Genomic DNA, 23,870 nt, shown 5'->3' with positions numbered 1-23,870 from the left:
GAGTTTTTAAATTAAATTATTTATTAAAATAGTTCAATAAATTATTATTAAATTATTTAACCGTTATAATAAATGAAATATTTTTATAACAAAAATTATAGTAAAAATGTCTACACAAATTATAAAAGCCAAACAACAGAAACCGAGTTCTGCTTTTAATTTCTGGGCCGCCAGTTTTTGATATACAGTACAGTAAAACTATCGTACTCTCCTTTCCCGCTCATACTTCATCCGCCAAAAACCTCCCGTTTGTCCCGCAATGAATCCTGGGATACGATGGGCAGCGAAGGCTACACCATTTGTCCTTCAAATCTGGGGGAAAGAATGACGCACTTTGTCTGCGAGCCTTCGTTGCACCGCTTTGATTAATCACACTTCAAATGCGGCCTCCGAAGGACGTAGGCACTGAATTTTGTTGAACACATCCTACATTTCCCTATGCACCCTGCGCCAGTCTGATGTGACGTCACACCGTTATAAAACTCGCGCTCCTTCGTCGTCACATCCTCTTTCCGTTGCTCTTCTCGCTTTGAGGTACGGTGGATCGTCTCACCGCGAACGAAATCCAAGTTAATCTTTGATATTTACAAACCATCTGCGGTTGCTAACCAGTTATTTGTGTCATTTTTACAGAAACATCTCCACACGATGAGAGCCAAGGTAAGATAAGGAATTTAGTTTCTGTATTTTAGATGTGTTTCTTCACGCGTTGCTATTCTGCTAGCTTGTATCTTAGCTCGGCCTTCCTTGCTACTTATTAATGCCCAATAGACAAGCAATGTAATTTAACCTTTAATTTATGCTTAATGTGTGATATTTATTTATCTGTAATGGCTCAAAGTTAGGTAATTCCACTCTACGGATATTTATTTGAAAGAAGGCCTGTGCGTCTTTGCGTGCTACCGTTAGCGAAAGCAAATCAGTGACTCCATTGATGCCATGTGTTTTTGTGTTGCAATAGTGAGACTTTAAGCTAAGTTTTTAATCTTTTATTAAAAGCTCACTGTCTTCCTTTTCAAGCTGCTGTTAAAGTAAATGTTTCAGATGTAAACTGTCTTTTTTTTCTTCCTCTTCTAGTGGAGGAAGAAGCGTATGCGCAGGTAAGCACCCGCTGCAGGCCACCTACACCGTGATTTTTTTTATTTTTTTAATATATATCGGCGTGAGGTTTATTTCTATTGGTTAGCTTACTGTGGTAGCTAAAGCTAAGCACGTGTAGTCTTTTTATCTACATTTAATTGGAGATGGCACTTAAAAATTCAAATGAAAATGACACACGTGTAGGTCACAAATTAACAAAATGAGGGGAATTTGAAATCTTTTCTATTCTGCAACTTGAGTTACTCAAATTGCGTCAAAGCACATTGAAAGGTCTGACAAACTATTGATCACAGCATGGAATAATTTCTACATCTTTTAAATTATTCATATAAAACTTTAAGAAAATGTTCAAAACATTGTGATGGTTGGAATTAATACTAATTACTTGAATCTTTTATTCAGCCTAAAATTTGAGTCCATACTTTTGGATTTTTTAAAAAAGCAGTAGTTGGGGATATTGTAGCATGAAGAACTTATTCTGCATCAATGTTTTGTCAAAGTAAACCCTGCAGGTAAATTTTGCTATGAAGTCTAAAAGCAAATGGGCAGCATTTGAGCAGTCAGTACAGCAATCATAAACAAGTTTAAAGTCCAGGTAGAACTTTCTGTACAATCTTTACTGAACACAAATTGGAGTATTTTATTAGTGGCTGATTTTAAACAATTTTTAGGAAGTTAAAAATATTGATGCATTAATACAATTTGATAATTTAAATACAAATTTAACTTTAGGGATCACAATGACTATTCAGGAGGGACTAATAGGTCAGTTTTGTTTTTAAAAAGTGACTGTTTCATACACCTACATCCCATTCACATATCGCTGTTTTGTTTCTTGTCACTTTGGTTTGGTATTAAATCCTATTTCCACTTAGAGTTTTATTTGCTTGAGCCAGTTAATATTGGTGAATTATGACAATTGGTGAACCCTAAGCTAGTTGAGCCACGCAGAAAATGTGTTCAGTAGTGAGGCGTTTCTTTACAGTAGATAAGAAAATCATTTCACCAAAGTTCTTGCTTTATGAACAGTTTTATTGATAAATGGTCTACAAGCGCTAGTAGAGACTCAGAGGAAGCAGAACGTGCCGAGTCGATGAGTTTATTTTGAGTGAGCTGGACGTTTTCCTCAAAGCTGCTGTTTTATTTCCTACAGGCTGAAGCGTAAAAGGAGAAAGATGAGGCAGAGGTCAAAGTAAGCCCTCATCGCTGCCAGCTGTGATCCATCTGAGCTTCTCCAGATCTACAGACCCATTCATCCAGGGAGTGGATCGCTTGGAGCATCTACTGAAATTGAGGCCAAGTCCAGATATTCCATCGGAGGACGACTTCCACCGGGCCAAGCTGTGGATGTGTAACTGGAGGAAGGCAAAGATACTGGAAGGATATCAGAAGTGCAGCTGCGTTGTTCATGGACCATAATACAACTTGTTTTCCAAACTGTCATGTGGTGTATTGAACAATAAACGAACACTGTTAAGTTTCCAAACACTTAAGCCTCTTTTATTCTGTATCAATAATTAGCTTCAGAGAAATTATGGCGCTTACGTTAGCCCTCTGGAGGGGCTGTAAAAGCTTGAGGAAACTGGAGATGTGTGAAAAATAGTGTAGGTATATCTAAATTAGATTAGAAAGTTAAAACATTTATTACAAAGTGAGATATTGCAACTTTATTGTAAAAATGATGTATGGAAGTCAAAATGTAGCAGACCAACCACTCTTGCAAGGTTTCCTGAGCCTCTAAAAATGTTCTGTTGGGTCAGGACAATCATTTGATATGACTAGGAATTCATAAGAGGCATTGACTCCTCCCTTCAATAAAAACGATAAACTTGAGTGTAAAGGTTCAGCAATGACTGACTGTGACCTTGACTGTCTGAGCAAAATCCATTCAATTGGAGCCTGTTTTATATGGAGTTGATTTAAGTCAATGTACTTTGAGAGATCCTCCATAGGGTTAAAAATACACTGAGCTGAGGAAAAAGTCGACTGTCCAGAGTCCTGTTTTCAAAGTAAAGTTTGTATTTCATTTTACAAAGGAAGAGTCCATAATGCTTGAGGTCCAGTGTGAATTTTCCAGTCAGTTTTGGGGCGCCACATTATCTGCAGGTGTGGGTCAAAAGTGTTTTCTGAAGTCTGCAGCTAATTTGAAACTTTTTAAACCCAGAAATTTCCTTGTTTTTCTTTAAAATTTCTGAGATTTTATTTTTTTTCAGAATTTTTTTTTTTACTTTTGGAGCCCAAAGCTCAAAAAATATTTCTAGAAAATTTCACAGATTAATTAAAAAAATAAAAAAATCAAGAGATTTTGGCAGAAAATTGTTCATTTTTCTCAAACCGCACGGTCACCAGGTGGCGCTCTTGCCTTCACCTGGGCCCACCACAGAGAAGACGCCATAGAAGAAGAACTGGCATTGTAAACAGAGAGATATGGCTGACGAGGGTGGCGGAGGAGACAACGTTAACAACAACATGGGGAACCACCTGCAGCTGCTACCAGGTAACAGACGGCAGCAGAGACATGTCTCACGGTGTCAGCAGGGGACAGTCCGTGTCCTCCTCCTGACAGCCGCGCAGACAGCCGCATCAAAGGCCACTCCTCGGGTTTCAAAGCCGCTCTGGTCCATCTTTGATCCCGAAGCTTTCGCTTTCTGTCTTTGTTGACATTTGTAAAGCAGCCCGTTTGGCTCCAGCAGAGTGTTTTTTAGCGGCTGTGGTTGTGTTGGGATGCAGAAGGAGCACTAACCCGTCTCTCTGCGTCTTCACTAACTTGTGCCGCGACAGACAACGAGGAAGAAGAGGAGGAAGATGACATGGAGACTGAGGACCGAGACAGTGACGAGGCGGAAAAACCCAGCACCATCACCTTTGACCCCAGTCTTCCCACATCTCATGCTGTGAGCAATCAGTTATAACCTTTTCTAAAATGTGAACAAATCGCTGTTCTTTTCTACAATCGCTGTATTTATATCAGTAGTAAGAAAGCAGCATTAATGTTTCCCTGTATTGAGATTTTAAATATCCAAAATAACAACACTGCTCACTATCAATAAGCTTAAGATAGCTGAAAATCTGTGGAAAGTTTTACGTTTAAGGAATCACTTTATTTGTCCAGGATGGACTTACTTTCTTTCTTTCTTTCTTTCTTTCTTTCTTTCTTTCTTTCTTTCTTTCTTTCTTTCTTTCTTTCTTTCTTTCTTTCTTTCGTTCTACAATCAACATTTCACTAATTCCTTTCTTCCACTCTTTTCCTATTTATGCCACTATTGCGTTGCAAAAAATGATCATACCAACTCAGCCTTCTGGAGTGTGAACCTGCACCTCAGAGTTAATTTTTTTTTACAACCTCTAACTGGTTTTATTTCAGGATTGTCTGATGTTTAGCTCCATCCATTGCTCTAACCATTTTACAAAACTTTTTGCTGAAGAAAATCATCCCCAAAACTTGATGTTGCCACCACTACGTCTCATGCGGTGACATATTCACTGATATTCTCTCACAATCCTCTGAGACCTTCACTGAACAGCTGGATTTGGACTGAGAATAAATTAAGCACATTTGAACTCTATTATCTAATCACCTTTGTGCCTTCTGGAGTTTCTTTGCAGTTTCCTTGTGACATGACGGCATAAAAATGTTCAAGGTGTAAACATACCTTTTGAAAGGCAATGCATTTTCTAAATCTTCTGTCCTACGAATACAAATCTTGATGATGAGAAAAGCCTTTCTAACTTTCTAAATATTAATCTGCTACAGGCTAGTTTCTGCTTTTCCACCTACAGTATATTTGTCTGTTGTCTTGTTTTGTAACAATACCTTTGTTGTTTTGATTACAGTACCTGGGTTCAGACATGGAGGAGTTTCACGGCCGCACGGTGCATGATGACGACAGCTGCCAGACCATCCCTGTGCTGCCTCACACAGCCGTGATGCTGGTACCAGGTCAGACGCTGCCCCTGCAGCTCTTTAGGCCACAGGAGGTCAGCATGATGCGCAGCGTCATCCAGAAAGACCGAACCTTCGCCGTGCTCGCACACAGGTACAACACAAAAATATAAAAATTCCCATCACCCATGTTTTATCTTCTCAGTCAGAGGAGCTAGATGTTGTTGTAATCTTTTAAGTTGTTCCGGGTCACCAGTACTTCAGAGCTTCTGCATGTGTTTGCAGTGATGCAGGCGAGCCGGAGGCTGAGTTTGGAACAACGGCTGAAATATATGCATACCGAGAGGAGCAGGAGTACGGCATCGAAACTGTGAAAGTGAAGGCTGTTGGCAGGCAGAGATTTAAGGTCCATGAGATCAGAACTCAAGCAGACGGGTAAGTGTATTTGGTCCCATGAAGTGAGAAAGCAAACTGAATACTTCTTTTCGCTTCTCAGCTCAGTAGAGACAACAGAATATACTTTGTGTATTCATATATTCCTTTATTTAATCAGGTAAACCCCGCTCAGATCTAGATCTCATTTTCAAGAGGGACCTGAGCAAAAAATTTGCAATACATAACAACCTCGTTACAAGATAAAAGATAAAACCTTCATGGACAGGTTGTAAATGTTCATACAGGAGTTATCAGATTACTGAGACTAGATAGAAGGGAGACAGTTCAATTTCTTGTTAATCCACATGCCAAGAAGTCCCTGAGCCGACACTGAAACACTAAACCCAGCATGAAAACTTAATATTAAGCACCTTAAAACTATTACCTCAGTAAGAAAAGAATATAGGTTTTAACTTTTCTGAATCTTGATTTAATTGACTCTAGAAGTTCACAGCTAGAGGGCAGTCTAACCCCTATATTAAATCCAACATGAGGAAATTCTGTAGGAGTGCAAAGAGTGCAGTAATGTTTTACTGCTAAAAAAACAGACTTGCACACACTTTAATAAATATATGCATGTTTTGCAATAAAAAGAGACAGATAATTTACTTCCCTTATTGTTCATGGGTTGTGGGTTGTTAAAGGCTTCTTTGAGCACACAGATATCTCTCCATCTGAACACAGTATTTTAATAACTTGGGGGAATTTCTGGACAACATAAACTTAAATGGCTTCCAGCATCTCATTAGCTTGCTGTTCAGCTAACTGTGTGACAAAGACACTTATGGCTTATCAAAATAAAAGCACTGTCTCTTTTGTTCTTCCACAAATTTGACTTGGACTGTAATTAAGAGGCTTAAATCCTTACTTGGACTTGAGAAAATTTTCTTTGGAACCTCATTTTTTGACACACACACACACACACCATGCAGTCTTCAATAAACTCGTGTCTTTCTTCTACTGCTGATTTTTTAAATTTTATTTAATGCAGAGCAGCTTCCTGAAAGTTAAGGCTAACTTTAGCTTATTTACTCTCTTTTCATGTGACTTGATCAATTTGGTCAAGCTTTAACCAAATTATTTGGTGTTCCTGTTGATTGTAGTTGGACAAAATGTGGTGAAAAAGTTTCGTGTTTTCTTCAGTAATTTATTAGTTTGCTTTGAACAACACAATGGAGATCTTGAAGAAGATACAATATGTTGGCGTTAATCTTGTCTGAAATAACATATTTTCCTTTTTCAAGGCTTTATCTTTAATCCTTTTAACTTGGGTAAATAAACACGTAGTTGGTTGATAAAATATGAATATATTGTACTTTTTATGTAATTAACGTATTTTCTGTTGTCCCAGTTTGTAATGAGGGGTTGTTTGTTTATGAACCAAGGAAGTGTTTCTGAATTGAGGCTTCTTGCGTCACTGCTGGACCCGTGAAATACATCATTTTAACTACCATCCTCCTCTGCCCAGGAAATCATTGAGATTTTCTTTCAATATAAGCAAGTTCTTATTAAGACACATCTCCATCTTTTTACTTACGATTATATAATACACACGAATTGTTGGCCATAATCTTGTTATGAGCTCCTATTATAGCGATATCTCCAGACATTAGAGCACTTAAACTATTGCTCACTTAAATTAACCTTTTTATCTTGTGCTTTAAGTTCTCCTCCTGAGAAGAAACATTTGTTTAATCTGTATTAAATTTATTTTGTACCAGTTACGTAAGTTTTATTGCTCTTTGCTGGCTTTCTTGTTGCAGCAGCTCTCACTTTTTACATACTTCCTGTCATACACTTCCTAACATTTACTCCAGACATCACATGTTTGTGCTGCGATTCATCACCTTCCTTCTGTGTCTCTCAGAATCAGACAGGCCAAAGTGCAGATCCTGCCCGAACGGATCCTTCCAGACCCGCTCTCTGCTGTGCAGTTGACGCCACCTTCAAGGCTCCACATGTCCCCCTCCTCCAAACTCAGAGCTCAGAGCTGCAAACAGGCCCAGCGCTGGTTGAGCCAGCAGGTCAGACGCTTCTCCGTGAACAGACAAATGTGTATGCCTCACTTCATACCAGAACCAGGAGAGTTAAATTAAAAACTGAAGATCTGGTGGATTCGTTTCTGTTTACAGAGGAAGTTTCACTGTGCCATCCTGACTCCATGGCCTCCCTGGGTCTACTCTCTCTACGACTCTGTGAGTGCTGCAATCCACTTATACAACACGGCCCATTATTCTCTAAGGAACATCTCACAGAACTGAATGTACACCTTTGTTCCCGTGGCTCAACCTCGCAGGAGTCACTCATGAACAGAGTGAAGAAGCAGCTCCACGAATGGGACGAGAACCTGAAGGATGACTCACTCCCAACAAACGCCGTAGGTCAGCCACTCTCCGGTTTACTGCTCATCGATCATGCACGTCCGTGCGTGTCTGGCTCTTGTTTGTGCTCGCTTTGCTCTCTCCTGTTTATTTCATCCATCTCCTCTGCTTCTGTCTGGCTTGTGTCAGACTTCTCCTACAGGGTGGCTGCCTGTCTCCCCATAGATGACGCTCTGCGGCTCCAGCTGCTCAAGATCGGCAGCGCCATCCAGAGACTCCGCTGCGAGCTGGACATCATGGACCGGGTAAGCAAAGGTCACAGTGTCCCTGTGCTGCAACATCATTTTCCTCATGTTGTGATGGGATCCAGTTCCAGGGCTGGGCTCAGCCGGCAGACAATTTGTTGCTGCAAAGATTCATTCCAGAGTTGATTTACTATGAAACAAAAGTAAATGTTGGTTGATTTGATTTTAACAGCTGGAAAATATGGCAGAGGGATGCTTATTGTGTTTGGGGTGAAAGGTGAACACAATATTGAAGCTTTTTTCTGAATGCGTCACTCCAGCCTTTCTTCACGTGATTATGTTACACATTACATCTGGTCTTTGTCATCCTGGTTATTCTGTATGTTTAAACCCTGTGTATGTGTCAGGGCGAGTTAGGACAGGAATGTCTATAAGTTCTTCCATGTCGATACAAACTGTCAAATGTTCTGCATGATTCATTTCAGTAATTTATCAGCTCTGTGCAGAACATTTTGTAGCCATAGTTTGAGGGAAAGTTACTTCTCATCAACTCAGTCGCCTCCACATTTACACATTCCTGTCCTGATCAAGTGATGATTCTAAGTACACATAGAGACCACTAATGGTAGCTCAGGTTATTATGACCCTCATATTTAGCTGTCATAGAAAAGGTTTGTGATTGACTTGATAAAACACCAATAGGGTCATATCCTTTTTTTGAAACAAATTGTTTGCATTATTAGCATTAAGCTGTTGTACAAGGACACAATTTTTGTTGTCTTTTATACCAAGTTGATAATAGACAAATAATTTGCAGTAAAAAAGCTAAAGTAACTCTTCCAACATATTTTAAATAGAGGGCAGCTCTGTTTACTTGTAAGGTGGATGTGTTCAGGTTTATTTTTAAAAAACTTGCTTTCACCTGAGTTTCTCTTGTTGAAGCCTGGAGGTTTAAGATGAATTTTACAGCTTTGTTCATCAGAGTCATCGATCGGTATTTATCAGAGGTAACGTTTGACTCATATTGAGTGTTAATTTGGTGTTATGTCTTCTCTTCAGTGTACGTCGCTGTGCTGTAAGCAGTGTCAAGACACAGAAATTACGACAAAGAATGAGATCTTCAGGTGAGAACTTATTTTGCTGTGACTTCTTTCAATTTAAATATCAAAATTGTAATTTTAATGGATTTCTGATTGAGAAATACATAAAAAAATAAGGGCCGAAATGCAACCCCAGGTCCATAAAGGAGTCAAGAGATTAAAATAAGACACTAAATGAAACTGTTGTAGTGCTTTGAATGAAATATATACAGTTGAAACCAGAGGTTTACATACACTGAATAAAAAGACACATGCGCCTTTTTTTCTTATTGTCTGAAGTTAAATCAGACCAAACTTTTCTTGTTTTAGGTCAGTTTGAAAATGATTTCTATTTCTAAATGTCACAATAATGCCTTTGAAATCAGAAGTTTCCCTGAAGTTGTGAAGAAGTTTCACTTTGAAAACCTCATATGTCTGCTGAATCCAAAAGACACAAAAAAGTCCAGAACAAAGGCAAATTTACCAAAAAAATGTTCATCCGGTTAATCTGACCGGCCAGACGAGGAGGCTTTTGATATGAAAAGCAGCTAACAGTAACTCTGGAAGAGCTGCAGAGATCCACAACTCAGGTGGAAAATCTGTCAACATGACATCTACTGGACTTTCACTTCACAAAGCTGGTGTTAATGTTGGAGTGACTACAAGGAATGCCACGTGTGCTGGAAACTAGTAATACACGTCATCCTGGACTCAGCTGGACACACCATTCCCACAGTAAAACATGGTGGAGACGGCATAATGCTGTGGTAAGCTGCTTGTGGTTGATGTGAAGGTGAATGGAGCCAAATCACTGTTGTTCATTGGAGAAAATCTGTTGTAGGCTGAAAAACATTTGACTCTAAGCTCATCACAAAAAGCAATTAATCAATTAGTTGCACGATAAATGAAAATGAGCTCAATCATTTCCATTGTGATTTCACATTTTTGTTTACAGAGACATCATATTTTATTTTACTTATGGTTTTGACTATGTGTGGCTTTTATTTCCTTTTTATTGATTTCTGTGTTTTATTTTTGGATGTTTAAAATATCTTCCGGTTCCCGCATTAAGCGTTCTTTACAAAATTACAATTTACTGGTTTTCGAGACTTATATTATGAAGCTGTAATCAATATATGGCTTAAAAATTGTTTTATGGTTTGTTGTTTTACAAAATGTGCAAAAGTTTGAGGTCTGAATAATCTTACAAGGCTCTTAAAATGTGCAATTTGTACATCTATCCACACAAAAGTTGGCTGTTTTATTTTATAAAAAAGCAGAATAAAGCAAACCTTTTCCCTCTGTAATCACTGCCATTACAAACGCATTGTGGTTGAGGTTCGTTTGCCTGGAAGTTGTATAGATTCAGAGTTACGTCATGAGTAAACATGGCACCTCCACACCGACAGTCTCTGTTATCTAATGTCATTTTCCAGCCGCCTGTGATGTGTTTTGGGTCACCTCTTTGTTCAGCAGAAACACACAAAGACGCTGGGAAATTGTCCAGAGCCGCGATGGATATTTTTCCAGACAAAAGTGTGGTTTAGTCACCAAGATCATCAGAGTTAACCAGCGATTATGTGTGCTGCGAGATCTGTGATGCATTCAGAAATAATAACTGTCTTGCTAGTGCATTTTCAATTAGGGATCTAAGAAAAACATAATTACATATGACATAATTTCATCTGGGAAAATCTTGACAGCAGTGATGTTTTTGAAAAAAAAAAGGAAAAAGCTTGAACGTCTCATATTTGATCCAAAGAGTCGCATCAAAGTATCTGAAATTATATATTTACAGCATTGAAACATGTTTCTAGTTTTATTGTATTATTTTTGAATAAACACAACAAATTTTATAGTTAGGATTTTGTTAGCAAAATATGTACATGTGATTATGTAACAGGCAGTGATGTCAGTAACGCGTTACTGACGTCGGACCACTTTTTTCAGTAAGGAGTAATCTAACGCGTTGCTATTTCAAATCCAGTAGTCAGACTACAGTTACTTATCGAAATCACGTTGCGTTACTGTGCGTTACTATCTTCTTTTGTAATTTAATTTTATTTCCGCTATCCGTCTTGTCGAGTGACCGCCGTTTCTATGCGACAGTATCAGCAGCTACATAAATGTAAACAATGGAGGGAAGAGGGAGATGCGCATTTTGTTGGTGGAAAAACAGGAAATTTTTTGAGTTTCTGTCGCCAAGTCTGATTATTATAAGCGGCTTTGGGCTTGGAAATAAGCGACTCTTAATAAATCCCAGAATTTGTCCGTCATTAAGGTAGTTTTAGTCAGGCTCTCCCTGTCCATCATTTCCCGGATGATCCGTCCCGCTGTGTCTTTGTTAATGTTAAGTTAATATATTGCCTGAATGACGTCGAGCTTCGCGTTGCGCTCCAGAAACCTGCAAACATCGAGACTAATATGATCAGCGCAATAAACGTGAAAACAGCCACGAATGAACGAGTCCGTAAAGTTGTGCAACTAAACGCCATTATAATCATTAATATTAAGAGAAGTGTCACAAATCTGTGCAGCGGGACAGCCGAGTTGTGGAGCCGCAGGAGGAGCGCTGTGCGCTGACAGCAAACGCAGGGCCGTAACGCACAACCTGGAGGTTGGGGGAATGATGGGGCCTTTAAAATCCTTCTTAGAGTTTTCCAGACAATAGTGGACCACACAGAAACACACACAAATTACTAACGTTTTTTTTGTACTGTAACTATTAAAAAATCTCCTCTTCAGTTCAACCTTATAAGTGGAGGCACATTGTTGATTATTATAATCAATTATAAAATAACTTGCCATTAAGTATTGACAAAGATCAATGTAATTTTCACAGGAGGCGGAGCGTTGTTAGCAGCTGCTGAAGTTAACTAAAAAAGTTACTTTTAATGTAACTTAGTTACTTTCCAAATCAAGTAGTCAGTAATCTAACTAAGTTACTTTTTCAAGGAGTAATCAGTAATCTGATTAAAGTTACTTTTTTAAAGTAACTATGCCATCACAGAGCAAATTTAGTGCTGCGTAAATTCAAAATGCATTTTATTTTAACTCTGTTTCAGGTTCCTGCATCCTTTTGGCCAAATCAGTGATACTAAATATCAAACTCACGTTGTGCAAAAGCAGTAAATGTTTTGAATTTAGAAAAACAGTAACATGTGAGAGAGGAAAAAGCTTAATAGAGCCTCTATTTAAATCTTTTTAACATGTTTCACATTTATTTTGGTAAATTACCAAAGCAGCTTAGGCTGAGGCAGAATTTTAGATTTACTTAAGTAAAAAGTTGATTTTAAGGTTTGATTTAAAATTTGTGAAAACATGATAATGTGATTTTTATTAGCCTGTTGGTATTAACCCCCATTTTCTTCACCTTTACTTCGCTACTATCACTACTCTTCCTGAGCTCTGTGAACTTGGTGGCTAAGATCAGGTTTGGACTCAAAAAGGAAAGTCCAGTTTAAGTTTGAATCCACTAGTTTACAAAATGTGACTGAAAACAGTTGTTTGTGATTGTTAACCGTACATAACCATGCAATCTGAGGTTGTTGAACAAACTGCTGTACTCAGACACAGCAGAATTATCGCTTATATTTAAATGTAATTATTTGTTAAGTCTTCAGTGAGTTTCTCAGCTAATGACTTGTTGCCTGTTTCTCCTCCACCAGCTTGTCTTTGTACGGCCCCATGGCGGCATACGTCAACCCTCACGGTTACGTTCATGAAACGCTGACTGTCTACAAAGCCAACAACCTGAACCTGGTCGGCAGGCCCTCCACACTGCACAGCTGGTTTCCAGGGTAACTCTCACTGTGTTCAGTTGACCTCTGACCTTAAACTTTTGTTAAATGTGTTTAGAAGTCAGCATGAATTCACCAGTGTTTGTGTTTTCCCTCTGCTTCATATCTGCTCTGGTCAGAAGTGCCTTCACCTTTTTATTTAAACAGGATCTTCTGCGACAAACACAATGGCTACCAACACAAAGATGGAGCTTCAGCTCTAGGGAAGGTCGAGACGCTGCACAAACTGTAAAACCTTCACGGAGTTGTATTTCTAAATGGATAAAATTTACTGCTGCAGAGGAACAAAATGTTTTTGAGACCAAAAGCATTGGTTTACTTTAAAAATATAACAACCCTGCCCTGTCTGTGTAAAGGCAGCAGTGCAGAGTCACTGTTCCTCTTTTTTTCTTCACCATTTCTTTTAGATGATCTGCATTTCACTCAATCTGTGTTGGTCTGTTCAGAATTTGGTGCATTTTTTTGGTGCAGGTCTCAGTAGGGAGTTTGGGAATTACAAGACATGGAGACTTTGATTTTGTCCTTTGCTAGTGTGTTTGAATTATTGAATAATTCATTTTCACTGTAGATGAACTCTGGTGAGTGTACTTTTAAAGTTAAATGAATTAGATCCAATGATTTAGATTCTGGACTGGGATTTATTCATGCAGAGCTGCACATATCTTTTGTCTCAGTCTCAGTCAAAACATCCTGACTGAGACTTTGAGGGGTCAAAATAACACTCCCTCTGCTTTAGTGGTGTGTAAAACTACACACCACTAAAGGAAAGGTGTACGTGACCGAACAGAAATTCAGTAAAGATTTCCAAAAACAAAGAGCTGTTTGGACAGAGGCTCTTGAGGCAAATTCAGTCAGTGGGATTAGAGTTAAGAAAAGCTTTCTTGTGCAATTATGTTCTTATTAAGGCATTGTAACCTTATTTATGTAGCACTTTTTGAGCAAAAGCAACTAAAACTGCTTATGTGTTGAAGTTAACAGCAACATACATTAAGATAAAACAAATTGAAACATTTAGATTACACAGATTTTAAGATAAAGTAAAAAAAAAAACTAGGTGAAGCGTATGCAACATCAAATAAAAATATTTTTAGCCTTGTTGGGAGCATTAATGCAGCGTACAGGAAGCTTCTTCCAAATGTTTGGTGCATGAAAAGTGATTCTGCTTTGTGTTTGGTTTTAACTCTTAAAGTGGTTAGTAGATTTTATTCAGATTATCTTAAAGGTCTTAGTGGATTATATCATTGAAGAAGATCAGAGAGGTAGTCCAGACTTTTACTAGTAAATGCTTTGTTAGGGAGATTATAAACTCTATAAGTAGCCAGTGTAAGGACCTCAGTACTGGACTGATCTCGTTATTTATACAGAATACTTTTAAAAGCTTTTTTTTTTTTTTATCAACTTTTAGCTTCTCAGGTGTGTTTTCCTATTGACCACTAAGATAATCTGATACTTCATGCTGGATTCCAGGACTGGATAAAGATGGAAAAAACGATAACAGACATATATTTTCAGACTTTATTCCTCATCCAATTGTCTTGTGAGTTTTTGTATTTACAGCTGTACATATATGACAATATGTACAACTGAGACCACTTTGGAAAAGGGTGGATTTTTAAAGTGAATAAGATTTCTAGGAACATTACACTACACATAAATGATGACTTATCGTTTAATTTCTCTTTCCTCTCAGGTACGCCTGGACCATCGCTCAGTGCCGGACCTGCGGCTCTCACATGGGCTGGAAGTTCACGGCCACCAAGAAGGACTTGTCTCCGCCTCGCTTTTGGGGTTTGACCCGCTCGGCCATGCTGCCCCGCATCCCGGAGGGGGAGGACGAGGACGGCGGCAAAGGTTCTCGCCTCTTCTGCCTGTGACTTCAGACCATCCGTTCCTCATCTTCAAAAATCGCCTCCCTACGCCCCGCTGTCCTGTCAGTGTCAAACTGCAAATACTTTCTAACTTAATAGTCATCAGTGCATCGTAACAGCTGCAACATGTGGCAGAAAATCCATTGCAATAGAAGAGGGGGTCTTTGAACGGCACTTTTCAGGGTTGATTTCAGGAAGGATGGATGGAGTAATGAGAAGGAGACGAAGGCCGACTGCCTGAACAGACTGGGAACTTGTTCAACATCCCTGCATGCAGCAGCTGCACATCAAGCTGTTTTCTCTCTGTACGAATCAATATGGCTGAAGGTTCACACACCTACACACACAAATAAACACAAAACGGTCGCTTCATGCTTTACGGTCTCTACTGTTCTCTCCCTGCAGTGCAGAGTCTCATCTGCATGCATCTGGCACCGCGATAGCAGCCACTTTGTTTAGTGAACTTGTTGTAATTTCAGCTGTTTGTCTGAGATATTTTATCCGTCATAGAGCAGCGAGGTTCGGCTCAGTAAATTAGAATATATTTGAACAGAGATGCTGTTTCAGTAATTCACTTATTATTCATTATGCACTGGGTTATATTTCAAGTGTTTATTTCTGTAAATGTTGATGGATTTAGTTTACAGCTATTACAACATTCAGTTCCTCAGAAAATGAAAGTTAGGTGGAAATGGATTTTTAATGCAGAAATGTCACTGTACTGAAAAGTCAGGGCTCCTTTTGTATGAATTACTGAATTAGTGCACCATAATACGGAGGTGCTGGGTCTTCAGGAGGCTCGGGTGGACTGGGGGAAGAGTAATGACTTGGTTACACGTATCTTTTTTTTTTTAGAGCAGATAAGACACTTCTGATGTTGCCTATGGTTCAGCACAAAGAGTGAGTTCCAGATGCCTCTTCACCATTTCCCCCAAACTATTCACAATCCTTTCAACGCTGAAGTTATCCCAGTTGATTTGTGCACTTTTTTCACAGATTTTCTTTCCACCTAACTTTCCATTAAGAGACTCGGATACATTGCGATATGATCGGTCAGATACTTTGGTTTTTTAATTCTCTATGATTGTGGAAATCTATATTGTGACCATAACATATCTGTTTATAAATAGTTTTTTTTCCTTGACTGTATGTAATATTTAAATTTTCTGGGGGTTTTTTTAACTGAAAGCCACAACCATCAAAATTAAAAGAAATGAACACTTTAAATATTAATTAAATATTAGTGTAATGAAAAGGAGTTTCACCTTCTGAATTCGATTATATGAAATAAACTACATTTTCAAAGATATTCTAATTTATTAAGATGCATTCATGTAGATCTGTGATAACAGACTATTTTTGAAATGTTAGATCTGATGTATTTTTGTATGCAAGAGGTTTTTTTTGCTGGGTTTTTTTTCCAGGATTAATTTAACATTCTTGCTGATGTGGGGAGGAACCGTGCAGGTAATTATCACAGCCATGTTTTCTTGTTTAACCAAACAAAAACCGAAGGGTAATATCAGAGATGATGATGACGATAATGTGTAATATACTTGATCAAATCTGCTGGATTTGCATTCATCAGAGGCTGTTTGTCTCGTCTGGTGGTATGCTTCACGAGGCGGCCGTTATCTCTGGTGCACAAGTGAGCGTCAGATATGGATCAGTGCCTCAGGGCGGACTGTTTGTAAAGGTCAGAGCTAATTAAGATGGAGCGTTCGCCCTTATTCATTAATTTTGTTCATGCCGTGTGGCATGTTAAAAATCCGGTGCCTATTCTAACAGCTCGACTTTCCTTTTGTTGCTTTGGAAAATCTGTGAACCGGTCCTGAACACGAGCTCATAAACAGCAACCCGGCGATAAGATTCACGGCTTATTGTTTCATAGTTTCTGGGTTCTCTCACGTTTGTTTTCCATCAGTTTTTGCAGAAAACTGCTGGGTCTTTCTCTGTATAAACACGTTAGTTGTATTAAATGACTGTTATTCTAATGATTTGTAGATTATCCTTTATTTCCCAATCGTCTTTTTGTGTTTTTGAAAAATGTTGGAATTTTATCATTTCTTGTCAGGTCTAAATACCTATTAAAGACAATTTAAACAAATACAGGAAAGACAAGAGAGTTAGATTCTTTGTTTCTCGCGAGGAGAGCAGACAGAGATGTGCTTTCAGTTACAAATCTTCAACCACTCTGAAACACATCTGTCTGTTCCTCTCTTTTTATTGCTCTTTAGGAACCCTGCCACAAGGGGTGCTGCAACTCTATGGGGTGGGGTCAAAGCATTCATCACATGGTTGCAGCACTAAATAACATTCACTTCTAGACACATGTTATCTATACTCTAGATCCCTTTTGCTCCAAGAACGGCGTTGAATAAGACACGTTGCATAGCTTCAAAGCAACGGCTTTGTATCACAAAGAAGCACAGAGTTTATTGTCAGACATGTAAAACTCTGCTGGGAGCAATTAACACCTCTGTCTTGTAGGAAGTCCTGCAGGGCAACAGCTGCTGAGAGTAGCTGTCACCCCTATTTCTCAGGGAAATCTCAGGATAGAATCAAAGTTATTTAACACACAGAAACATTATCTAAATGTAACTACAAGGCTACATGATACAACAAATATTTGATAATTACTAAAAATACATTTTACCCAACATTTCTCTACTAAAACAAAGCAGTTGAGCACAGTGAGAGATCATATAAAAACTTAAGAATGTTCATCTACAAACATGTTTTTTTGTTTTCTTTGTTTATGGTTGACATTTTTTCAATGAAAGCTTCTTTTTTTTCCTTTACTCATTTGCTGAGGAAGATGATTATTTACAGCACTGGTTTAGTCATAATCATACAGCTACAAACAATTCAAAATTAGTTTGCATGTTTTGTCTCATTCATCTGACGGGAACAATAAAACGAGAAGCCCACGGCTTGTGTGAGGATATTTGCTGGATACTGAGGTTTTGAAAAGTTTCGACATTTCATTTTTACTTTTTGGTAAGTTTTAGATCAGCTGGATGTTTGATTTTGCTTTAGTCAAAGTTGGCTCTCTTTCCTCTTGTTTTCAGTATTCAAACTAAACTGAGCCAAAGTTTGTACTGCACTTAGAAACATAGCAGGACTAATTTACTTAGGATCTTGAGTAAAGTGTTTTTATTTCATTGTAAGAAAACGGGCAAGACAAAAACATTCACAGCTGAAAATTCTTGATTTGTAAAGCTTTTCCTTTAAAATTTAATGAAACGACTGACCAATATACTTTTTTCAGGTTAACTTATGTTAAAAACTCTTGATTCGACCTTTAATTCACACTTGTACAACAAATACCTTTGCTGCTCTAATTATGAGATAATGAGCTGCAGCTCTTAATAAGACAAACAGGATGCTGCTGTTTTAAAAACGTTTTAAATATGAATTACCTTAACTTTTATACCTAAAAGTGGTTCAAAAAAGTCCAGATTTTTCACATTTTATCTAAATTAAATTTACTTTTATTAATTTAATAGATTAGAATAGAAAAAAATCCTAACTGTCCTGCAGTGGTAGAATTCAGATGTGCCAGCAGCAAAGCATGAATGTTTACCCGGGTAAAACATATAAAAACATAAAATCAGAAGTAATATAAACAATTAAAACGGAAGAAAAACACTTTTTAAAGGTTTCTGTGGACTGCAATTTAATATATATATAATTTCTGGTGGGGAATAAATGAAGACACATTCATTTCCTCTTAATCTGGCTAAAATTAGTCATTTAACTTTATAGAAAATAGTTTACAAGAGGGAGACATTCAAATGAAGCTCACGCTGAAAGCAGGCCACAAGATGCTAAAAGTAGTCTTCAAAAAAAAAAGAAAACAATCCTCTCAAGATTGAAGTTACCTGTTGCTTCTACACCTGGATTATTCGGATTATTTAAAGTCATAAACTTGAAAACTATGTCATCCTATTTTCTTCCCAATTCACAATTATGCACCACTGTTTGTCCATCAAGCAAAATCCCAACAAAACACTTTAAAATTTGGATTTTCAAAACTTTTGCAAGGTGCTATATCCTGTAACTTTGCAGACTTTGCGTCCAGTCATTGGTCTAATTTTCATTCCTATGTTAATCTAAAAGCAGGAGGTTTTACTAAGAGATCAGTTGCCAGAGAAGCCTTAGCTTGTTTTTCCAGCTCATTTATTGCACCAGTGGCTAAAAATGGACCCAAGCGGAGACCTTGTGCTGCTTTTCATGTTTCTGTCCAGAATGTTCAGGCTCACACCACAGAGATACAGACCTGATGGTTCTGTATCTCTGTGGGTTTATAAAGGTGGCACTAAGCACTACTACTTAGTGGAGTAGTGCTTTTAAAGAAGAAGCTAGAAGCTCCTTTCTAATTTTAACAAATCTAAAGAGAGGTTGCCAATGCTCCTGAGCCATCATGTCTACACATTATGTGATTTTTGCATTTTATGTCTGATGTGGACGCAAATTATTTCGCAGGCTCATTTGATGCCATCTATTGAGTCTCTGTGTGTGGGAGAAGAGATGTGAAGCCTCTCTGAGGATTTTAATGTGACAACCCTCGGAGAAAAACCTTTCTTGTACCACTTTGAGAGATGCATTATATGATATTTCACCAACACAACTTGGTTATTTTTTTTTTTTTTGCTTTGTGTCTGCAGCAGCTGCTGAGTCTTCTTTTCATGTCCAGGAGGAACAGCACCTCCTAAATTATTGCTTTTTACTTGAGCTAGAATTTGGCCTAAAAGGACCAGCTGTATTGATCATGACATTGATGTCTTTTTGTCAGGTTTCTGATAGAAATGTGTACAGTTATACGACCATACATGTATTAAATAGTTAGGATATCATTGAGGAATTAATTTATGACAGGAAATCAATTCCAAAAATGAAACTCAGGCGTTATTTGCCTTCAGTATGCAGATAGTTTTATATTTTAAACACTTATTTCTGTTCATCTTGATGCCTGCCAAAAGATTGTGGCCAGCTGAATAAACTGGATTACCAGGTCATTAGATCAGTGGATGTTTTCTTCCTTGATGGCACAGGCATATTCCAACAATGTCAAGATTCATCAGGATAAAACTGTCAAAAAGTTGTTCTTTCACAACAACGCTGGACGGAAATTAATCTTGAGACGTTGCAGAAGCGAATGTGTGCCAGTCTAACAAAAATATTAGCGTGTGTGACCTTTTTTGGTTGGTGGTGGCTTTTATCTTGACCAGGCAGTGTAAGAACAAAGCAGATCCAGGCTGTGATGTACACTAAGCAAGACAGCAAGTGTGGAGAACAGCTGTGGCAGCCATGCACACTGCACCCATTAATCATGGATGTCAGCTGGGCATGTTACGGCACATGGGCTGCTCCTTGTAAGCATGACATGTTTGCACGCTTAAGTGATGCTTGTTCTTATTAGGCTTCATTACTATCAATTACAATGTGCCTGCAGCAAAGAGGACCACAGCAGGACATAGTCTGATTCTGTGGAAGGTACTACTGACTGACAACCAAAACCTCCTAAAGGTTAAACAGGGAAACTTCACACTACTGAGCTAGTTTTGGACATACAGACTTCACAGTGCTGCTTTGTGCTGCCAAAGTTTGATGAAAGACATTACTCCAAAAAAAACCAAGCAAAAAAAAAAACAACAGCTCACTGAATCTACAACACAGCGACTTTCAGGAATGTTCATCCCTCTTGATCTTTTCAATATTTGTCACTTCACAGCAACAAATATCACCTTCGTTTTGGGGTGGTTAGAAGGGATCCATTCTTTTGTTTTCATCATTTTTCACTCAGATACATCCAGTGCCACTGACTGCCTCCAGAGGTCACCTAATTTGTAAATCTAATGTGTCATATGCAATTTAATCTCACATCATGAATACTGAAAAACACTGTAGAGAGGTCAGGAGAAAGTTCTGGAAAAGTGTATAGGAGGGATGGCTTATAAATCAACATTCCAAGTGTCAGACATCTCAGAAAACTGTAGAGTCTCTCATTTGAAAATGGTTAGAGCACGGACAATAGCAATACATAGCCGCCCACTTAAACTGGCTGGATAACGAGATCACAAATCAGAGAAGCAGCAGAAGAAGACGAAGTGGAAAATAAAAAGCCTGGAGGACCTCCAGAGATCACAGCTCAGGTGGAAAGTATGTCGGTAGGATAACTCTTTGTTATGAAACAAAAAACGAAACCTGAGTTAGAGCTGTAAGACGGCCTGTTCCAATTTAGACAATGCAGCAGACAAAGAAGGTGTTCCGGTCAAATGAAACCAAAAGTAAACTTTTCAGCTGTTTGCAGAGGAAAACAGCATCAGGCTGTGGGGAGCCTGATGCTGCCTCTTCCTCCTCCCTTTAGAGGAGGAAGGGAATCTGGTCCAAGCTTATAGGAAGACGAATAGATCAAAATACAAGGAAATTTGGAAGAAAACCAGTCAGAGGCTTCAAAAACCGTGGGGCTAGGTCAGAGGTTCATCTTCCATCGTGGGTTAAAATAGCCTAGTCAAAGTCCAGACATGAATCCAATTGAGAATATGTTGCAAGATCAACTGTGGTTGAGATGACTGGGCAAAAAGTTTAACGTCAAAAGCTGGTAGAGACATACTCTAAACAACTTGCAGCGAAACTGACTCAGAGGAGGGATCAAAACAAATGCACACCACACTATTCAGATTTTTATTTGATAAATATTTTTATGAATCCTGAATCAGTTTGCTTACACTATAATTATGCACAGCTTTAAGTTAGTCTAGCAGCACATAAAATAAGAAGAAGAATGTGCAATGGGTGTAATATTTGGAAAAAAATAATTCATGTTTATTTACATTTGAACACATATATCACATATTAAATGATTTACAACACTCTCTTCAGAGTCAGTGGAAAAGTCTCTATTGGCTTTGCAGCAACAAGAAGCTTCTTTCACTTACTGACCAGCTTTTTGCATGTTTCCACTGGTATTTTCACCACTCATATTTGTAATGAGCTCCAAGTCTTTGCAGCTTACGGGACTCCTGGTAGAGCTGCAAAATGTATCAAATCGCAGATTTAATGGTAATTTCCACGTGTGCAAAATCGCAAAAGATTGCTTGGACGAAGCATTCAGCATTTCAGGTGGCAGAATCTGTTTGATGATATTGTGAATAGTTGGATGGACTTTCACTCTATTTTATTCCTCCACACCTGATATAGACCTAAGAGTACAAGATGGGTCAGCAAGATTAGCGAAAGGTGAGGGAACTGTTATTATTTCAATTTTCATAAATAATGGCACTCTAATCATCTCCCATCTCCACAGATTCAAGTCAGAACTCCAAATATTAATATTCCTCCTTCCAGTCTGAAGAAACCTGTCTGTAAATTACAGGACGACATTAAATCTGAATCTACCAGCAGTATGAATAATTCTGGACAAACAAGAACAAGTGACATGTTCAAACAGCAACTGTGTAAACACATTTTGGTTTCACTTTATTTTTGGTCACTTCAGCCTGCTGAAATATTCTTTCCTGTTTGGGTCAACAAAGAAAAATATCTGAACAGGTTTCCCCAGGCACTCGTTTTTTCTTCACAGTTTGTTTGCTGTTTAGTGCATGTAGCAGCGTGATTGACACTGTTTGGCATAAAAACTGACATAAAGTCTATAAATATGAGCTTACATGACATATATGCACCATGTTTGGGTTTCTCTTCCAACAGTTTATCATTTTGTGAGCCTTTAAGTCCAGACTGGTCCCATCATCTATGACGGCATAATAGGCCCATTGTAGATAGAAAAAATTTAAGCTCAGAAATTTAGAGATTAATCTCAGCAAATTGCTAGAAGGAAACCTGGAAATCTCTTGAGTATGAAAAGTTGAATATTTGCTAGAAATTTTTAGATTACTATTACAAATTTTATAGAAGAAAAATCTCTGAGTTCAGTCTCAAAATTTTTGTTTCTTTGCGGAAAGTTACTTACTTTTTCTACAATGACCCTAACACGCCGTCATACATCATCCGCTGCAATAACCAGCTGATAATTGTTTCATTTGGCAAATATTGCCTGATAAAGCCTACAAAAATGGCTGCTACGCTTCTTCACTTGAGCTGGAAGCGTCCAGACTCTCCTTCTTGATGCTCTTATCAGAGTCTGTTATTTCTGCTCCTGAATCCTTAGCAGAGAGCTCCTTCTCCAGGCTGTCACCGTCTTCTTTGTGGTCCTCCTCCTCCTCATCATCATCCTCATCCTCTCTGCCATCACTCAGGCAGGTTTTGCTTCTGTCTCCTCGCCTCCTGCTCAGGCCACTCCTGGCCAGGCTCCTCCTGACAGTGGACGGGTCCACCAGGGTCCCGCTCGTCAACGCCAGCTCGGAGGTGATGTCGCTGCTGGACATCTTCTTGTTCTGCAGGCAGATGAGCTTTATGTGCCGCTCGTCGGCTCCGCTCAGCTTGCGCGGTCGGCCGCTGCGCTTCTGGTCCTCCACGGTGCCCGTCTTCCGGTGCTTCTGCAGCAGAGCCTGGATGGCGCTCTTGGAGACCCCCGTCTGCCGGGCGATCTTAGCCTGAGAAAGTCCCTGCTGGCTGAGGCTCACCACCTGCAGCCGGGTCTCTATGCTCACTTTACCCATAGAGCTAAAAGTCTCACCTCTTCTAACAGGAACAGGCCCGGTTCATGGTCCAAACAGTCCGCGGTTTCTGCCCATTCAAGAGGCTCTAAAACACCAAAAAGGAAAGTGCAAACAATAAGCAGATATAGCAGACAACCAGGGCGCTTTTATGGAGGAACTAGTGTGTGAAGAGGGAGCTGTAAAGCACACATGGACAGTTGCTGTTTTAGAAACCAGGAAAAAACAAAACAAAAACATGTCGAATTCCTGTTGGAAATTACTTCATCGCTTATTCTCTAAAAGATCAGATGCAGCGCGTTGTCGCCAACCAGCGGTCAGGAGTAGGAACGTCCAAACGACAACATGAAAGCGTTATTGAGAAGCAGAAAAAATATATATGATTTACGTTTTTTTTTTAACAAAGGAAAATTTGGTAAATGTTGCGTGCTTTTCTATTCAACCCTCTTGAGTCAATACTTAGAACAGCCTTTCTCTGCAATTATAGCTCTTTGCTAATTACCTGCTGGTCGGTCAG

General features: G+C 38.8%; 1 protein-coding gene and 1 long non-coding RNA gene across 2 annotated transcripts; both read left to right on the top strand.

The window, feature by feature from the left end:
• Window positions 1-448: 448 nt before the first annotated feature.
• Window positions 449-2,589, top strand: LOC116711003 (uncharacterized). Its single transcript, XR_004337147.1, has 4 exons — window positions 449-534; window positions 634-660; window positions 1,078-1,100; window positions 2,255-2,589. It is a non-coding gene; the product is annotated as an uncharacterized LOC116711003 (long non-coding RNA).
• An 876-nt stretch (window positions 2,590-3,465) lies between these two features.
• crbn (cereblon) lies at window positions 3,466-16,726 on the top strand. Its single transcript, XM_032550356.1, has 11 exons — window positions 3,466-3,598; window positions 3,883-3,995; window positions 4,936-5,138; window positions 5,270-5,419; window positions 7,287-7,443; window positions 7,552-7,614; window positions 7,716-7,800; window positions 7,930-8,045; window positions 9,045-9,109; window positions 12,733-12,864; window positions 14,555-16,726. Exons 1-11 carry the CDS (start codon window positions 3,529-3,531, stop codon window positions 14,736-14,738), a joined length of 1,338 nt encoding a protein of 445 aa, XP_032406247.1. The 5' UTR covers window positions 3,466-3,528; the 3' UTR covers window positions 14,739-16,726.
• The last annotated feature ends 7,144 nt before the right edge of the window (window positions 16,727-23,870 follow it).

This window comes from Xiphophorus hellerii, chromosome 20 (genome assembly GCF_003331165.1).
Source record: "Xiphophorus hellerii strain 12219 chromosome 20, Xiphophorus_hellerii-4.1, whole genome shotgun sequence".
Classification (NCBI taxonomy): Eukaryota; Metazoa; Chordata; class Actinopteri; order Cyprinodontiformes; family Poeciliidae; genus Xiphophorus; species Xiphophorus hellerii.
This window is presented reverse-complemented; position numbering and strand designations above follow the sequence as displayed.